The sequence below is a fragment of the Branchiostoma floridae genome, chromosome 9 (assembly GCF_000003815.2).
Source record: "Branchiostoma floridae strain S238N-H82 chromosome 9, Bfl_VNyyK, whole genome shotgun sequence".
Classification (NCBI taxonomy): domain Eukaryota; kingdom Metazoa; phylum Chordata; class Leptocardii; order Amphioxiformes; family Branchiostomatidae; genus Branchiostoma; species Branchiostoma floridae.
In genome coordinates, this window is record NC_049987.1 from 21336866 (window position 1) to 21355358 (window position 18493).

At 40.2% G+C, this 18493-nt stretch overlaps 2 protein-coding genes across 3 annotated transcripts in view; one reads left to right on the forward strand and one right to left on the reverse strand.

Moving 5' to 3' along the window:
• LOC118422753 (fatty-acid amide hydrolase 2-like) overlaps positions 1–9533 on the reverse strand; it is a 49837-nt gene extending 40304 nt beyond the window's left edge. The window contains exon 1 of the mRNA XM_035830500.1: positions 9280–9533. Within this exon, the coding sequence (XP_035686393.1) occupies positions 9280–9384 (105 nt within the window). The 5' untranslated portion in view covers positions 9385–9533. The remainder of the gene's footprint in view (positions 1–9279) is intronic.
• A 402-nt stretch (positions 9534–9935) lies between these two features.
• Positions 9936–16839, forward strand: LOC118422666 (tumor necrosis factor alpha-induced protein 3-like). 2 transcript variants are annotated; one of them, XM_035830340.1, is made up of 7 exons: positions 9936–10063; positions 11386–11624; positions 11908–11980; positions 12222–12412; positions 12624–15369; positions 15741–15946; positions 16420–16839. In XM_035830340.1, exons 2-7 carry the CDS (start codon positions 11409–11411, stop codon positions 16807–16809), a joined length of 3822 nt encoding a protein of 1273 aa, XP_035686233.1. In that variant the 5' UTR covers positions 9936–10063; positions 11386–11408; the 3' UTR covers positions 16810–16839. The 2 variants fall into 2 exon arrangements, with proteins under 2 accessions (XP_035686233.1, XP_035686234.1); XM_035830341.1 differs by lacking the exon at positions 9936–10063 and adding an exon at positions 10998–11016.
• The last annotated feature ends 1654 nt before the right edge of the window (positions 16840–18493 follow it).

Here is an 18493-nt window from a genome sequence, read left to right on the forward strand (position 1 = left end):
TGGAAGTCACGTCCACTTGATTAATATATGCTATTGTGGTTTTCTCCGCCAAGGCAAGTTACAGTGGAGGCAGGCTTTTAAGTTTTAGCCAGACATGCCTCCAGGCATCATTTAGATGTGCTTTTCTTAAAATAACAAGAAATTGGACACACTAGATGCCCTTACACTGGGGAGCAGATCCTCTGACTAGCATGAAAATCTGATTGACCAAGGATGCATCTAGGTCATAGCAACTTAAGGCATATTGTTCTTGGACAAGAATAGCTAAAAGACAAAATGGTACTCATGACACTTATAGCTGAAGTTCAACTCCAATGCAAATATTGTTAGGAATTACCTCAGAGATGGAACAGATACCAGTGCCATGACATGACTAATGCACATATCTATAAATGGAAAGAGGACGACAGACTCCAACGATACAGCAAATCCCTTATAACCCCCTAAAATAACCTGCACATAATCAGCTACCCTTGCCACGTTCACAGCAGTTTTAATAGAATAGAGAACTTCAGCAAAGGGCTTAGTCTGGTGACGTTTTTGATGTAATATTATACTGGCTGGGAAGCTAGCTTGCACCAAGGGACATATACACTTGTTGACTACTGCAAAAATAGATAGAAATGATGATTAAGTTCTAGTTAAAAAAAATAACCCTTTTGACAACCAGACTCCTGACTGCATTTGATACAGTAACTGTATGGCTACATTCAAGAATTCAAATGGCGATTTCAAAATACCAGATCTTTGATAATTAACTCCTTATGTACCTATTTAATAAGTTACTCTAAATCATAGCAACTATCATAAGTCATTTACTAACATAAGAACTGTAATATTATACCCTAAGCCTTTTTCTTTAATCAAGTCAATTATGTTCTAATTTTGAAACAAGGAATAAAGAGCATCTAATCTGTTGATGCATCTACAGAGCTGATATCACTTTGTTTAATTAGACGCTTTCACCCAAAGAATGTGCTCCTTTGTTCCTATCAAGAAAACACTTTGTCTTATAGAGCAATTATCAGTAGACCATTACACTGCCTCGTTGTATCGGACAGAACTCTACTCTTCAATCTATCTTACAAATAGGTATTCAGTAGTGTGTCGTAAAAGTGCAAGACGAGTAGCTTTGCAACTCAAACTTTGTTGTATGGATGTAATATGCTAAATATAGAACGTCTTTTTGTGAGCAGCGTGTATGGGTAACAACAAAACTTATACTAATTGTTTGTATACAGTCTCATGTCTTTCTGAAAGAACAACCACAATGCATCCACTTACAAGAACAGACACTAAAGTACACAATACAGGCAACAAACTTCTAAAAAAAAAGTTGCACTTTTGCAAACCAAGGAGGTTAAAAATCACTCTCTTTTTTTAACCTCCTTGTGCAAAAGGAATCCATGGCTGGATTTGGTGTTGCAAACCAAGTTCTGCCATCTACAATTGTCAAATTCAGTATGCTGATTCATGGTGGTATGTAAATTACTTCCAAAGAGAAAATGGCTACTGTGATCCACCTTTCCGCAATCAGCAGTACAGCCTACAGCCTTGCCCTTACAGTTGGTTAGACCAATAAGAACCCAACCCTGTCCTTGGTGCTGAACGTAGCTATCCATTACAACACAGGCCAGGAATAGGCCATCTCTGGGCGATTCTACCTGACTCAAATGTTCAACATCAACAAGGCTTCAGTCTATCTGGCTGATATAAAAGGCACATTAGGCCACAGCAAGTAAATTTTATGGATGACATCCTCTGCAGACTGTAAAAATAGTGCGATAGGGCGAAAAAAAAACAAGATGGGTGAAAAAAAACAAGATGGCTACATTTTCAAAAATAGGCACCATAAAGTTGTGATGACTGTTGTAAAATGGATTAAAGGGACAAAACATGGTATCAGAGCCAACAAGGCATTCATCCCTGTATTTAAGACATGTGCATGTATGGTAAAAGTAACACTAGTGTGGTAAACTGGCATCACCAACAAAGTTGGTAACCACACACATAGCTTCCATAGTGGTGTCACTTTTACAACTATCCAATAAGTTTCATTTCTACAACTACAGTCCTGGGTACATCGCAAGTGTCACTACAAGTACAATTATTAGGCTACAACACAATATATTTGCTCATTTTGGTACTTAATCGTCATGTTGACCATCCCTGCAGAAGAAAAAAATTCTTGTTTTTTTTCTGAAATCAGGCAAAAACTAGAGTTCAACGAACCCATCTCTTCGCCAAATAATCATGTCTTTATTTAAGACTTTAAGGTCTTGTTCATGTATTACTAAATAGCAAATGACTGCATGAACTATGTTCCTCACAAACACACAGATATTACCAAAAACCAGACTGTGACCTGACAGATGACCTGGTAGCATCCCTGGTCAATCAGAATTTCATGCTTGTCAAAGACTTTGTCCCCAGTGTAAGGGCCTCCAGCTCCAGCAAAACATCTGTATAACAGCTGTGTCCATAGATATAGGTCAAAATGAGATATATAGAGCACAGTTTATTTCTGTTAATAAGTTTTGCTGCAGTACCTTAGGAAGCCGCTAGGGGGGCCACTATCATATATATTATCTTCGTTTTCCTGACCCCTACCCACCTACCAAATATTATCAGGATTTTTTCACGGCTTCTCGAGTTATGCATTCCACAAACAAACGGACAGACACACTCAGCCCGCTACCGTCCTAACGGAAAATGCTACGTCAACTATTTTTTAACACAACCTTCCTTTCCGCAACCGCTACTTAAATACTAAATATCATGAAAATCCATACACAGCTTCTTGAGTTATATGCTGTTGGAATGGATTTATGAACTTTCCTCATTAATTATGCAAATTAGCTACTGATTTGCATAATTAGTATTACATTGTATATGTCATCACTCATTCTATCTACATACTGAAAATCCTGATGATCCGTTTACACGTTCTCGAGTTATCCTCGTCCAAAGCTTGAACGGAAATCGGTGTCTGCAGTTCCCAAAAAGCTGCTAGGGGGTCCAAACTCACAGCAGTTACTCTCTGTTCCAAGGGCTATCTACCACTCAAAAATCATGACCACAGCATGTCCAGAACACGAAGTGTCAAAATTAAAAGTTTTGCTGCAGTACCTTAGGCAGCCACTAGGGTCCCCATTATCGAACTTGACCTTCGTTTTCCTAACCCCCATCCACCTAACAAATATAATCAGGATCCATTCAAGGGTTCTCGAGTTATCTTGCATACAGACAAACGCACTTACATACAAATCCCGCTACAGCACCGTAGGTAAGAGCCAGGTAAACCATTTTTGCACTTGACCTTCCTCTCCAAAACCGCTACACACCTACCAAGTTTCGTGAAAATCGCCCAGCTAGATTTTGACTTATGCTGCCCAAAACAAACCGCAAAAAACATACCAAGCTCGCTGCAGTACCGTAGGAAAACGCCAGGTAAACCGTTTTCAAACTTGGCATTCCTTTCGACAACCGCTACACACCTACCAAAAATCACAAAGTTCCATCCACAATTTCTGGAGTTATTTGCTGTTGACCTACATACAGACCCAAGTCAGCAATCTCATACTCTTCTTGGCGAAGAGAATTAATGCGCGCGCTGATGTCATCCATTAATCTCCAAGCAGATCCTAATGGCATAAGATAGTACCAAACTGGCCAAGGAGTTTAGTCAGCCAAGAAGTGTCCATTTGCCATGTAGAATCTGCCTCCAGTCGGCTAGAACAAAGGTTATTAACATCCAATTGTTTCCCATTCAAACTCTGCTTGCAGTGTAGGTGCTAATTGCCCTCCTTCCTGTTTGGTGCTAACTTCCAACTGGGACATGTGCTGGTCAATGACTTTGTCCCAGTGTAAGTCGCTCGTAAAATAATTAGCACATGACAACAGGGAGGGGCAGCAACACCAATGTTGAATAGAAATGCTCCTCCCTGTTTCAGTGGAGGCAGATCCCCGGTAGCAAAACACACTCCTAAGCCGGCTTCACTCCTCTGCCAGCTTTTGATACTATCTTATGCTACCATAGGATCTGCTTGGAGATTAGTCATCCATAAAATTTACTTGCTGTGGCCTTATTACTGCATACTTCTTAAGTCTCTTTTAGTTTGTTTTCATCAAAGGAGTGGTGTATGCTAGTGCAGGAGTTGGTAGCTCTCTTGCTGTTGGAGTGCAATGCTGATTGTTTGTTTGTTTACCAATCGACTGTATGCCAAAAATTGCATACTGTTTGTTCAAACAGAATTGGGGTCTTATGTACTAGTATGCCATTTGCTGTTTAAAAAAACAGGGTTGTTATCAACTTCTAAAACTTTCATGCAAACACTGACATACTTCATGTCAAAGGAACATTGACAAATACTTTAATATAAAGCACAAATGGAAGTACAGAACCTGACATAATTTGGCAAATACAACAAAGAATGGCATAAAGCCTAAAATTAGTAAAAAGAGGCATGACAAGTTCCCCCAACTCAGTATACACGTCTCCCCTACAGTTCCGTTGGCACCATTTATAAAATGAGGTCATTCCCTCACTGTAATCTGTATTCTGTCTGATGTTCACCCTAAATGGACTTGTCTGCACAGATGCAAATCAAACCAAGAAAATGGCATGTTCTTGGCAGGGCAAAGAAAACTCAATTCCATGTATAACACATTTCAATGATAATATTATGATTATATACAGCAAGACAGCCTAAGAATGTTGTAAGTATGTATGTAAATTGTAATGTAGTATCCTGTCCATTGGAAGTTCCATTTGTATTGTCCTTGTCTCTGTCAGAACAGCTACATGTAGCCCTTTGTAGGCCAGTTGGGCAACCCTGACTGTGTGTGCTGAACAGCCATACCAATAAATAAATATAGCATGACCAAGAGGGGAAATATATAAGATAAGTAAATAATACTAATAATGTATGTTCTAGTAAAAGTCATAGATATAAGATAAATGAATAGTATCAATAGTGTATATTCTAGTAAAAGTTATGGTTAGAAAATCTTTAAGCCCACCCCAAATTCTTGATCAACTCTAGATGTCTGCCGAGTGCCTTTGTCAAATTCCTTAGGGCATTGAGATAACTTCTGAGATGCAATCTGGAGGACACTAAGCTAACAGCCATCTCTAGAATGTATAACGCAGCATGCACCACAGCAGAGAGGTGGCCAGGAATGTATCCCATTGCATTAGTGGAGTTTATGATGCATTACTGTAGAGAGGATGGTGGTATGGGCTACATAGAGAAACAGGTACCATTTGGTAGGGGTACTGTATACAAAGTAGGCATTTGTGTGTCTCCCTGGACTATCACTTTTTGCAAATTCTACACAATGTATTAATTGTTTGTTTTTATGCTTCATTTAACTGTCTTTGTTTTCCTTCTCCCGTTATAACCCTTTCTTAAGTTTCTGTCTACAGAGTATTGAATTATACACAGAATACTGAAGCTCTTACTGTCTCAACCAGTATGGATTTACCTGATGTAGTTTTGGCAATAACTGTGTCACTCTTCTAGTGCGATATTAATAAATGACAGGTTCTACTTTGCACTGCAGCTAGGTGTCGAATACCACATTTTCCAAGTGCTTACTACTTCTACAACACCATATGTTAGTACATTTATTACAACACCTGTGTATCTTACAACATCTCTGTAACAGTTTAAGGTCAGACAAGATTTGTCCTTGAGAGTCCCCAATCTTCCTGCACCATTTCTAGCCTGGAGGTCACATGAAATATTAAGTCGTTCTGGTGACTGAAGACCTGCATACAGGGACCCTTGTTCCTTCTGGTGTACATCATCACAACTCAGGCCCACTGCTGCCATGATGGTTACCCTCACTGTTATTACAGACATCATTTCTGACTTTCAAAGTTTGACTCCTCCCTATGTCATTGCACATATCAATCTCAGGAGGTAAATTAAACGTCCCATGTCTAAATAATCTTTCACAGGGGGTGAGTTAGACGAAATGTGTTCAAATTATTAACTCATCATTCTTACAGCAGTCCATAAGGTTAGGACTTAATCAGATCTAATTTGAAATATTTTGCCCTCAATCACAAATTACATGGTTTGCCCACCACCTACAGTGTAGAAAAATTATATGGATCTCAGCATGGCTCAACAACCATTATCATTTTGACATAATGTGATTCCTGGCTCTTAAAATTAAACAACTTTTGAATTTAATTTTTTTTAAATCAGATATTTCTTCATATGGCCATACAGCAATTCCTCAAGGTTCCAAACTGGTGATCAAACAATATCGCACCCTTCCTTTGCTTTAGTTTACATTTTCCCATCCTTACAGTCCTGTAAAATTTCTCTTCTACTGTAACAGTACCTTACTTTAAGCCTGGGTACCACCCTCCACAGTAACTGCTGGCTCAATCTTTTCTTTTGCCAACCACTGCTGTTAAGTTACGGTTAGAAAGATTGAGGCAACATTTACAACAGAGGATCGTACCCAGGCTACCTTTTCTCGGTATCTGTGTCATACATGTAATTCCAACATAATCATACAATATCATCAAGACCTACAGGCATCTTCAGCCTCTGGGTCTCAATCAATTATTCATCACAACCACTGGAGAAATCAAAAGAAGGGATCACCATAAGAACAAACCCTACATGTCTTCCCTACTTGGTGTAACAGGCACCAGAGAGAACTGCATCAGAATTAGCTTTATGACATGTTCATTATGCTGTGACTTTCCCTGTATGACTCAGCATTAATGTAAAGCCTCAAGGGTCAAGGGGTATGAAATATTCACAACTCCACTGTTGTTAGTGACGGACATGGTAAGGTATTCATAGAATGAGCCCCAAAACCTTTGTTTCTATGGTATTTCTACTTCAGTGTAAATATGTCACTAAGTATAATTACAGTGTTTCTGTGCTCCTGACACACTGTATTAACAACTGGTGAAATTTCATCATAAATTTATGTGTTTATTACTTCACCTTTATATATCTTGCAAGAACTAAAACGATGAACCAGATCAGCCTATAAGCCATCATCTGGTAGAATAAATATGAAAAAAATAAATATCCCTTACAGTTCTATTTGCATACATGCCTTTTTACCAAATGAATGACCAGATAGTAAAATGACATGTAGCCATGGCAATTATGAAATATTCAAGACTCCACTGTACCCTGCCCACTATGTATCCTTCCCCACTGACCAGCTTACAGTTTGGGTATCAAACTGGCCTCTGTCACCCACTCTAGATCTGTTATACTGGTGGTACTGGTAGTTTCACATGTCTGATCTGAAAATCATGGCTGAATGTTGTATTGTAAATCCTTTTATTTTATTCTGTGAGAAAAAGCAGGCAGATGTCACACACTGTTGCTTTGCTATCTCTGTGATAGAAATCAACCGGAAGCAAAAGGCCAGTTCGACAAAATCAGTGTATTAATTGAGTGCAGATAATATGACATTGAGTTACATCTTCAGTTGTACTTTTATGCAATATCTTCATGTTTGCTGGAAATAAAAAATTCCACTTAATGAATACTGAGCCTTGATTTGTTACCTGCAGAGTTGGTGGCTTCTATCTTTTATTTGGAATCTCAGCCTCCTGATTGCAAATTAGTATTTGAGCAATAGACTTTAGCCTCTCCTGCAAACTGCCAAACAAAATTACCTGACTGTCAGACAGGATTCACTACCAGCTGATGTCCATTTCAGAATTTGAACTCATGACTTTTGACCACATGACTTGATGGTGAAATTGCAAGGTCACAGAACCAACTGGGAATCAGCTGATGTTTTTGCATTATTAATCTGGGTTTGAAATCTCTTTTTGTCATCCATGGTTGTCTACTGGGCAGCTGAAAATACTGGCTGGATGGATATTCACTACAATTTAAAACAAAAAAATTTGACCTTTATATATAACGTTACATAAATATATATATACATAGTGCATGCATACATACACACATACTGTGCACCCAATTTTTTTTCTGTACATCATTTTTTTTAGATTAGTGCACCTATTCCAGAAAATGAATTTTGAGGCAAACATGGATATGTTGGTATCACTAACAAGTCAGAGTCAAAATTTATACATATTATTACGCACTGCATGTAGGTACAGAATGAATGGATCTGAGCCAAAATGATGTGGTCATCTAACAGGAATGGTGGCATAGCCTACTAGTAGCAGTGAGGTAATTAATATTGTAGATATTTCGATTAATATTCTGTAGTACATTGTACTAGTATTAAAATATATTTTACTAATGGTAAATATCTCTTAATAACACACATGTATCTGATAGAATTTTTATACACCAATACCAACATTGAAGTCTAATAGTTGGTTAGTTCTCAACATCTATATTTGAGGTCCCAAGTGCATTTACTTCAGTATTAAAAAGAAATTGAGAGGCAGGGCCAACTATGAATGAGGCAATATGAAAATCTTCCTTGATTACACAAAATTGTCAATAATACTTTATGCTGAATTAATGTTACTGTCTAACAATGAAGTAGAACTGAAATAGATGATCATGCCTTTAAGAAAAAGGCGAACAGACCCCTCTTTATCTTTAAAATACATATATAATTGAATTTTGATAAGCAATTTACTGTTGCAATTCAAGGAGGGGCAATTCTTATTTGTTATGTTTGTTTGTAATTGACAAAATATAACTGCCCCTCCCAGTCTGATCACTGACAACTATCAGTTTCCAGAGTGGATAGTTATCCTCGAATGTGAACTAGTGAAAAGCTGAATCAGAATCAGATGCAGTGATTATTAGAGCAGCTGTTGCATCGATCTAACAAGAAACATATGCACCCCACCCCCCTCCTCTCAATCAGTGACCACCTCCTCCTTTTCCAGGACACTCCCCCCTGGAAACTATTATTTTTGCAGTCTGTAACTGCAATCTGCTGTCTTTCTCGTGAAACTACGATTTTCCTCAAACTAAGTATCAAACGTTAGTTTCCTAATACTGGCTAACGTTTTCTAAAGCCCTCATAAGTGGTACCGTTAGCTAAGGAACAAAATCAACATAAACTCTCAGCAGATGTAACGTTAAGGCTTCACCACCGTGTTTCTCAATGGCTTTTCCTTCATTTGTGATACTTTAAAAAAGTCGTGGTGTCCAGTGGAAAAACTCACGACTTGAAATAACGTACTGATTGAGAAGGAGAGCATCACAAGCCAAATCCATGCATCTGCGTGACGATTTACTGAGGCCAGCTGCAGCTTTTTAAATCGTCGGAGAGAGTCTTGCCTCCACTTACCTCGCGGTTCCGTATCTTTCTCGCTAGACTGACAGCCGTCTCCAAGAGTAGAGGGTTTTCCACGGGCGGCACAGACCTGGGTCCGGGACTTCGGGAGCTGAACATCCCTGACTTGACCTGATTTTCGTCGAATTTCAGAGAGAAATTCAAAACAAACCCAAACCCGCCCTCCTTCTGGGAGGATATGACCCGAACTGTTGCGCAAGGCAGATGGGTAGAATAATTTGTAACCGCAGATTCGGTGATTTTGCCTTTGCCTTTGCCTTGCCTTGAACTTTCAGCTGATTCAAAGTATCAGCATCAACGCATTTCCTACGACCACTATGTTTGACATTAATCACTTGCCGTTGATTGGTTGCTCCTTATCTAACCCCCTTGGTTGCTCATAATCTGAGACGGCCACTTCACGACCGGAAAAAGTGACTAAGCAAAAAAAAACATGACGTCATAAGATGAAACTGAACGATACCATTATATAATAGGGGTCTTATCAGTAAATAGAAGAAAATATTATTGAATAAAACGTAAAACATTGCAATTTTAGGACATTAATATAATTAATAATAATGTAGTATTCAGCTATATAGTGATAATAAATTCATGAGTGAGATTTAGACAAATTAAGTGAGTATAAATAATGTATCTATACCCTTTACACTAAGTACATAAGTCCGAGGGGATTCCCCTTCGTCTTTTTGCCATAAATAGATTCTGGACTTTCCAGTTACGCACTTCTGTCTTTATAAACCACCGTTACTAGAGACTTATGGATGAACTAAAAACTGTAAGTATTTGTCCACTCGTGTATTCTGTTTCCAGTTTCTACCAGAGTGTGTAGATGCGTAGTATGTAGAGGGAGAATCGGGTGTTATTGCCACACCACCTTGTTGTTTGACTAATACCTGAAATTCAGACCGAAATACAAAGGTCGGTCGTTAGATACGACGCGCCACGTACCGTAACGGGCGGCCATTTTGTTCAACTTGAACGATAATTCTTGGTTTTCCTCTTTTCAACACATGTAGTAGGAACTCGGTCCAATATGCAACATTAGCCAATGCTATGGAACATCCAAACACTTTTCTTGGACTGTTAATGGAGTAGAGTTACCCACAACATACATACAGATACCAGCAGTCTACATTTGTCTAATTTTGTTTCCTGTGGCAAATTTTCAGCGTCACTATACCTGTGTTTAAAATAAGCCATTTATACCATGGTGGGTTCGTCCCGATGTTAGTTTCTGGTTTGGAAGTCATGTACTACTTAGTTTGGACTGAAACAAGACACAATATTACGGCAGTCAGACAGTAGGGCCTTGCGTCGACGAACAGCATGTGTCGCAGACAAAGTTCATGATGTCACTTGATTTTCACAAGACCTTTTGTATTAACCATGTGATCCTCAATCGATGAGTCAACAATAAACCAGGACCCTTTCAACGCAAGCAAATGTGTTATAAACTTTCCCAACGCATCGAGAAATACTTTAAGACAGCAGACGTAACAGGGCATTCCCATATAAGGGGGATTTCCTAGAAGAAAGGGGCGTAACTGATACTGGTCAAAAGCCAGGAAGGAAGCAATACACTGAAACCCGAATGAAGAAACTTGGGAATTCCCAATGGGTCTTTCTATTGGTTGTCACAATTTCTATTTTTACCAGGCTGATCAGCCAGAAGCAAGGTATAAAATAGAGTATGGTCTCTTGTCTTTTTCTATTGAAGAGTACCTTCAGGTAAGTTGTTGAGTTACCTGAAAAACTTTTTTGGGGGGTGAAGTTTAGTTTCCTGTTAATATCATTTCATTTACAACTCTTCGCCAATCTGGAGACTGGGCTACTTCATACACAGGAATTGAAATAAGCATGACTTGCTTAGTTTCAGTCTTTTAGAGTCCTGCTATGAGTTTCAGCTTTTTGAAGACTGCATTGGCAGGGCATCTTTTCTAACCATAAAAGGTAACATGACAAATGTCAAGCTTAAACTCAAAGCAATATAAGAAAATCAATTCAGGCTGGAGTTTCTGTTTGAATATTCTGTGTAGCTTGTTGGAAGTGACAATATGATTCTATAACTAACATTTTTGTTTCTTTATGTTGTTCCAGGTTGATTCTAAAGTTAACAAATCATGGAGAATCAACTACCACGTGACCTGTCCTCTTGCAATGCGAGTAAAAGCACCAAAATCCGTGACCTTCTGGTAGCAGGAATCCAGTGGACAGCTGGAGGCATTGCCTATGTAGCAGGACTGACAGCCCACACCATCCTGCTGCCATGTCTGGCTCTGTTTCCTCAGACTTTCCAGGACATCCTAGAGAAAATCTTCATCGATCGCTTCATGCAGGTAATCATCAGGAAATACCTTTAGCCTCATGTTGATGGATCATGGTTTAATCATCATTCACAAATAAAGAAGATCAGTAAAGAGATTGTAACAGAAGTCATATTCTTCATGGAACCTTCATAAATGTAGAAATCATTCAACATTCTTGAATACGACCAATGCAGATTGGATTCATTGAAGTCTTTTGGAATTTCATGAGTTTGCTAGTGAATTAACTTTCTTCAGTATGGTAGTATGGGTCACTAATAACCAAGCTGCTTGTTTGATGTCATTTTCCCTACAGAAAACCCTGGAAGAAGCCTATGTGTTGAACTGGTGCAGAACAGCCAGGCCACTGACACCCATACAGACCTTAGGTATTGTACTACTTATTTAAAATTTTGCAAGATGCATAATTTGGCCAATGTATTGGCATATGCATATACTTAGTACCTATGTGATAGAATTATCATTGTTTTGTAGAACAAGGAGTTTGAACAGATATAATTTTGCTTGTACAGGGTTTCTGTTGAAACTATAAGTTTCTTCTGAAACTGAATCATATTCATAGTCAAGTATGAATTGTCAGAAGTCAATGAATTTATCATTTGTTTCCAGGGGATGGTAACTGCCTGTTGCACGCAGTGTCGGTGTACATGTCTGGTACTGATGACAAAGACCTGGCCCTGCGCAGACTTCTCTTCCGTGCCATGCGGGAGGACATGAATGAGGAGATGAAGCAGCGCTGGGATCGGCAGTGCAGGGCACGGAATGCAGCCGTACCAGGACACCTTGAGTATGGGTCAATGGTAAGGACAGAAATTTGACATGGTAAAGAATGTTAGCATGAAATCTCATCAATCAATTTACCTTTTTACCTTTTTTTGTCACAACATAACAGATGCAAGTTAATATAAATACATTTGTATTTTCCTTAAGAAAACTATGGAGACTGTCAATTGCTCTATGACTTTTTTTAATGTCTTAACTAACATTAAAAATATAATTTCTTTGAAAAAGGAATGGCGGGATGAGTGGAACATCATGGTCTGCATGGCAGATGCCACGCCAAACCCTCCCGAGGCCAATGACCTCCCCTACAAGTCCCTTGAAGAGTTCCACATCTTTGTTCTGGCTAATGTTCTTCGTAGACCAATCATCATCCTTGCAGAAGATGTCCTACACAACTTTGAGGGCCACACCTTTGCTCCGATCCACTTCAGCGGAATCTACCTTCCTCTACGTTGGAAGCCTGAAGAATGTGTGCGGTCTCCCATCATACTTGGTTACCTGCAGCAGCACTTCACACCCTTACTGAGCCAAGAGGAGGCCCCAGCACCAATAGGCCTGGCTACAGGGGAGTATGCTGTCCCTCTAGTCAAACATGACCTCACCATGCTGACAGTTCAGTTTCTACTCGAGGATGAGGAGAACCAGGCTAGAGAGCTTCTACAAAAATACCTGGATCTGATGGAGCTGCCGTATACAAGAAAGGAGTCCATCTCCATGGTCCTGGCAGCCAAACTGAATCGAAACCCTCCTCCTGAGGAGCAAGATCTTATCAAAGACTTCTTCCAAGCAGTAGAGAAAACTTTCAAGAAGCCAGAAGAAATACAGGAAGGCGGGGAGCCACGGGAAGTTGCTAAAAATGAGCTACCTCCAGCACCTGACAAGCAAAGGACTGAAACTGGAAAAGAAGCCCAGAAATGTGTTAATCCTGGCTGTGATATGTATGGGACAGCTGAGCAAAACGGACTTTGCACAGCATGTTTTAGAGAGAGTAGAGTCTCCAAGAAGCCACCAGGACCACCAGAAGCTGCAGTATTGCCAGCTGATGTTGTTCCAAATTCCTCCATGGTGATGAGAGAGTGCAGGACCCCAGGGTGCCAGTACTTCTGCTCTATTGCCACTGGAGAATACTGTCACGAATGTTATGGGAAGATAAACCGTGATCAGCGCAGAAGGGAGGTGGAAGTAGGAAAAGCCACCCAGACTGCTAAAGAGGTGCAGCCACTCGCAAGAAATCCTAACAAGTGCATCATTGAGGGCTGCAACAACGACCGTAACCCTGACAATGAGAACCTCTGTGACGTCTGCTTCGTCAACATTCTTACAAAGTCAGGACAGCCTCCATCTGTGCATCCACTCAAGCAAACCGAGCGTGCCTCAAGTCTGGGTATCATTCCAACTACTCCACAGCCACTGCACAGCATTGAAAATAGGACCAACAGTCAGAGTCTGGGCCACATCAGTGACTTCACTAACCCAGCAAAGTGCATCATCCCAGAGTGTCAGAGGACAGGCTACCCCAAAACCAACGACATGTGTAAGAAATGTTACATTGACCAACATAGCAGAGCTGCAGGTGCTGTTGCTGCAGGTGCTGTTGCTGCAGCTGTCCCAACTGTGACTACACCTGTCACAGCTGTGGCTGCAGCTGTCACAACTGTGGCTGCAGTTTTGACACACATTAGTTCAACATTCACGTCTGCCAAGACATCGACACCTGGAGGATCCCCCACCTGCAAGACTGTAGGATGTGAGATGTTTGGGGCTCCTGGCCAGGATGGGTACTGCTCTCAGTGCTACCTGATGGAGTTAGGAAAGAAATCTCGACCAAAATCAGCCACTGAAATTGCAGCCACCCAGAAAACTGTGGCCACAGCACCCCAACGACCAGCTGAAGAAGTTTACACAACTGCACCCATCAATGATGTGACCAAAGCAAGGTACTTCAAGAAGTGCAAGACAACAGACTGTATGAGGGTTGGTCTTGAGTCATCCAATGGTCTATGTCCTGAGTGTTACACTAAAGAGAGCAGTACAGGAAGAACTACAGACAAAGCTGCAGCAGCAGCCAACTTGACAAGTTCTGGACCAGAAGATTTAGTGTCCACAGGTGCAGAAGGAAGCTCCAATAATCAGGTTTCCACACAAAGTGAGACAAGACCTCTTGGCTTTGAACTATCTTCATCTTCTGCCCTTCCTCTTGGCCCAATCGATCCACAAACTGGGGAAACTAATTCTACAAAGTGTTTGAATGAAGGATGCCTAAACCTAAAGCTTGAGAACACTGGTGGCAGATGTTACTGGTGCCTGAAAAAGGGGAAGACTCCAGCATCACCGAAACCACCAACACTGCAACCAGCTCCAGCTCCCAGCAGCACTGCAGAGCCACCTCCTGCAGCTCCTACCAGCACAGCAGCTGCTGCAGCTCCAAGAGATCCCCAGCCCGTTCCCTCGCTTGTGGAAAGGAAGCAGTGTCCAGCACCTCACTGTGATGCTTACGGAGATGCCATGTACAACAATCTGTGTTCCAAGTGTTACCACACCCTCAAGGAATACCACAGCAAGAAGCCTGCTGCCTCAGCAAGTCCTCTACCCAATGGTCCTAATCACTCATCTGAGGAACTGCCAGCCAACACCATCATCACAGCAGGCCATGGGGCATCAGTGGTCGTGACACCTGGGAACGTCACCGTGACAACAGAAGAAGGAGGAACTGTGTCAGTTGCCAGGACAACAACACAACTCCCAGTCCCAGACGAGCCACAGCTGCCCTGTGTGAACGCAGCCCAGGGATGCGAGATGTTCGGCGCTAAGGAGCAGATGGGATTCTGCTTTCGGTGCTTCTGTGAACACACCAGTCAGCAGGCAGGACAGCCTTCTGTCAATCACCCACCCCAACCACCTGTCAATCAACCACCCCAGCCAGCCAATCAGCACCAAGGGGAGACACCACTGCGGGTTCTGGCTGAAGTTGCAGGTCAGTCTATGATCTTTAATTTGACAATCAAACACTACTTGTCAAACATGTCCTAAAGGTAAAGTACTATGATGTTGGTCCTGTTGTAGCTTTGATCACAAAGTGCTGTATATATTTGGAAGCTCATTTGAGCTCACTAAAGCAGATTATGATGGTGCATGTTGACTTCCTATCCCCCATGCGCTTTACATTTTTAAGCAAATTTGGTCAGTTTCGATCTTATATACCATGTATGGAGGAAGAGACCATTTGAGAATATTGAGTTTTGATGTATTTTGTTGACACCTGACAATGTGAAAACAATGGTCAAAGTTGAGTTGTATAGTTTACACCTGATACTAAAAAATAAACCATGTCTATGTCATGTCCAGGTGCTTCGCATTACGCTGCCAGGTTGCCACGACAACAGTGTATCGCTGCAGGATGTGACATGCACGGTGAACCAGACAACCTCAACATGTGCTCCAAGTGTTACCTGCGCCACATCGCCGAGGTCCACCGTACCAAGGACATCGAGGCCCACAGGGCACAAAACCTTCACACCAATGTAGAGCCACCTACAGCTTATGCACCAAGGGTATTTTTGCTTGATTATCTAATAGTACTAGAACTGTTTAATCTGCAACAAATCTTAAAGATCAAATATCTCTTTGCATATACTATAAATTTTGAAATGCATTTTTACATAGCAGACTACATGCAAGTTCAAATGGTACTGTAAATGCATTTAAGTTCGCGGGGATTCAATTTTGCGGTAGCGGGTAAAGGGACCTTTCGCGATGGTTTTACGTTCACCATGCACTGTAGTCTCTAACTGCCATGGAAAAATGGTCGCGGTGGTCGCAAAAACCACGAACATTAAACCACTGCGAAAGTTTCTGAATTTACAGTATGTGCTATATATTTATCATCCAGGAGCAAATAAAATTCTAGGACTTTCAATGTTGTAATGACAAGTAGAAAGTATGCAAAAGAGTTGAGTTCAAGAGTCTATATTTCTATGTTGTTTAATTTCTAAACCTTTCTAAAACTAAATCCTTTTGCTTACAGATAATCCGTGCTACAGTCCAGACTGGTGGGTACTACAACCCTCCACCAGCCTACAAGTACAACCCTGTAGTCCCTGAGCCCCAGCCTGGGTACGCACCACCAGCGTATCACCCCCGCCAACAGTGTGCCTCACCAAACTGTCCCAACGATGGCTACCCTGACCAGGAGAACCTCTGTGATCAATGTTTCCACAAGTTCATGAGTTTGATGACTCCACAACAGGCTGCGAGAAAGTTGGAACCACAGGAAGCCTATCAAAAATATGTAGCCCAGGAGCCAAGAAAGTCAAGTGCTATGAAGAAGTGTAAGGCAGAGGGTTGTGAAAATTTTGGCAACTCCAAATGTTTTGGATTCTGTCACGGGTGTTACCAGGCCAATTATGGCATCTGAAATAGTTTCATCCATAAGTACATTTTGAAGTATCAATGTTTTTTTTTTTTTTGATGATACAGCTTTGGTTAGGAAAGAAACTTGTTTCCGGAAAAATTAACCCTCTTCCTGCTGCCACTCTATTCTATTGTAAACAATGTTAATTTGGTGTTATGATGTGTTTGCAGTGCAGAAGGTTGAATATTACAAACTGCATTTCAGAATGCATTGGATTTTACTTTTTTCAACACATGTACATATCTACACCTGAAGTACTTGTTGTCTGAAATCAGAATTATAGTACTTCAGCAGAACAGAATGATTACATTTGATTGATTTCCTTGTGATACTTTTTCATTCTTTGTAACATTTATTAATTCGTTAATGTTAGACTTGAAATGTAAACACATGTATTTCAAAAACGATGGTGATGTAGAAGGAGAGATTTCAACACAAATTAATGTAACACTGGTTATCACACTATCTAAATGATGTTTTCAGTTTACCTTTAGTTACACATATTGAGATATGCCTGATATGTATTATCAAGCAGGTTATATAGGAGGTCTTTATAACCTCCTTGCTATTATTGTGTTCTTGTGTTGCTAATGGTTAATCATTGTGCAAATTCAAAATGGAAGTATGACTACCGTCATTACTAACTGGCAAAGAATGACTTTTTTGCTCAAGTTCTCTGATGTACAATGATTGAGTACATGTTATGTGGTTTCATTTGTGTGTTCCTCCAGGATTGATGCTGTGTATTTTTACAAATAGAATGAGAAAAAGCATTCCTCTGTTAATTGATTGTATATTCTACTTGAAGTGATAACCACAAGTGATAAAGAAGCCAAGAAAATGACTGAAGGTCAAGGCTGAATTTATTTGTTTGAGGTATTTAGAGGCAGGTGAAAAAAGGCAACAACAGACTTCTTTGTAAAAAGTTTGCATTTTTCAATATGTGAAGAGGAATGCAAAGTGTGTATTTACCAAGGTGTAAACATTTCTTTAAAAATAACATATAAGGCTTTAGTAGTGTGTACCATCTTTCAACAATGCACATTTTTCATCATAACAATCATCTTAGGTTAGCTTACTCATTTATCAGAGCTTAAAATTATTATTACAAGTTACTGTTTTTGCCTCCACTAACAACAATGTACCAAGGATGATGCAAAGTAAAGTTACGATTTTGTATACACAATAGTTGATGACAAATTTAAAGCATTCATGATTCAAACGTCAGGGTAAATAGGAAAGAAGTTTCTTTATCTACTCTGCTTGTTTTACTAAATTTGGCTAAAGCCACAAGGCCCACAACATTTATGAAAAAGCTTTACCAAACATTGAGATTTATCCCAATGTGTTGTGATTCTGTAAAAATTTCACACAAAAAAAATGTGGAGGTGCTTGGGTACCCAGCAGATTTATGAGAGTTGACCTTAGTTATATATGGGACATTAGAGAACACTGAAGGATAACTTCTGAAACAGATTTAGTAGCATTTTGGGGGGGCGGTGAAGGTGTTTTTTGTAATGCACATTAGAAAGATGATTGGTTAGCACACTGAAGTAGCAGTTAGGATACCAGTTCTCTGTTGGTTATGGTGTTATACAGCAGGCAGGTTAAATATACGTCTTAGTAGCTGTATGACTCTACCATGTATAATATACTGAAAAGATAGAAATGCTACAAAAAGGCTTTG

Bases quoted from the DNA above. Each gene is read 5' to 3' on its own strand.
- LOC118422666 (XM_035830340.1), top strand. From the start codon at position 11,409: ATGGAGAATCAACTACCACGTGACCTGTCCTCTTGCAATGCGAGTAAA. The intron at 11,625-11,907 runs GTAATCATCAGG...TTTTCCCTACAG, and splicing joins TCATCGATCGCTTCATGCAG to AAAACCCTGGAAGAAGCCTA. The intron at 12,413-12,623 runs GTAAGGACAGAA...TCTTTGAAAAAG, and splicing joins ACCTTGAGTATGGGTCAATG to GAATGGCGGGATGAGTGGAA.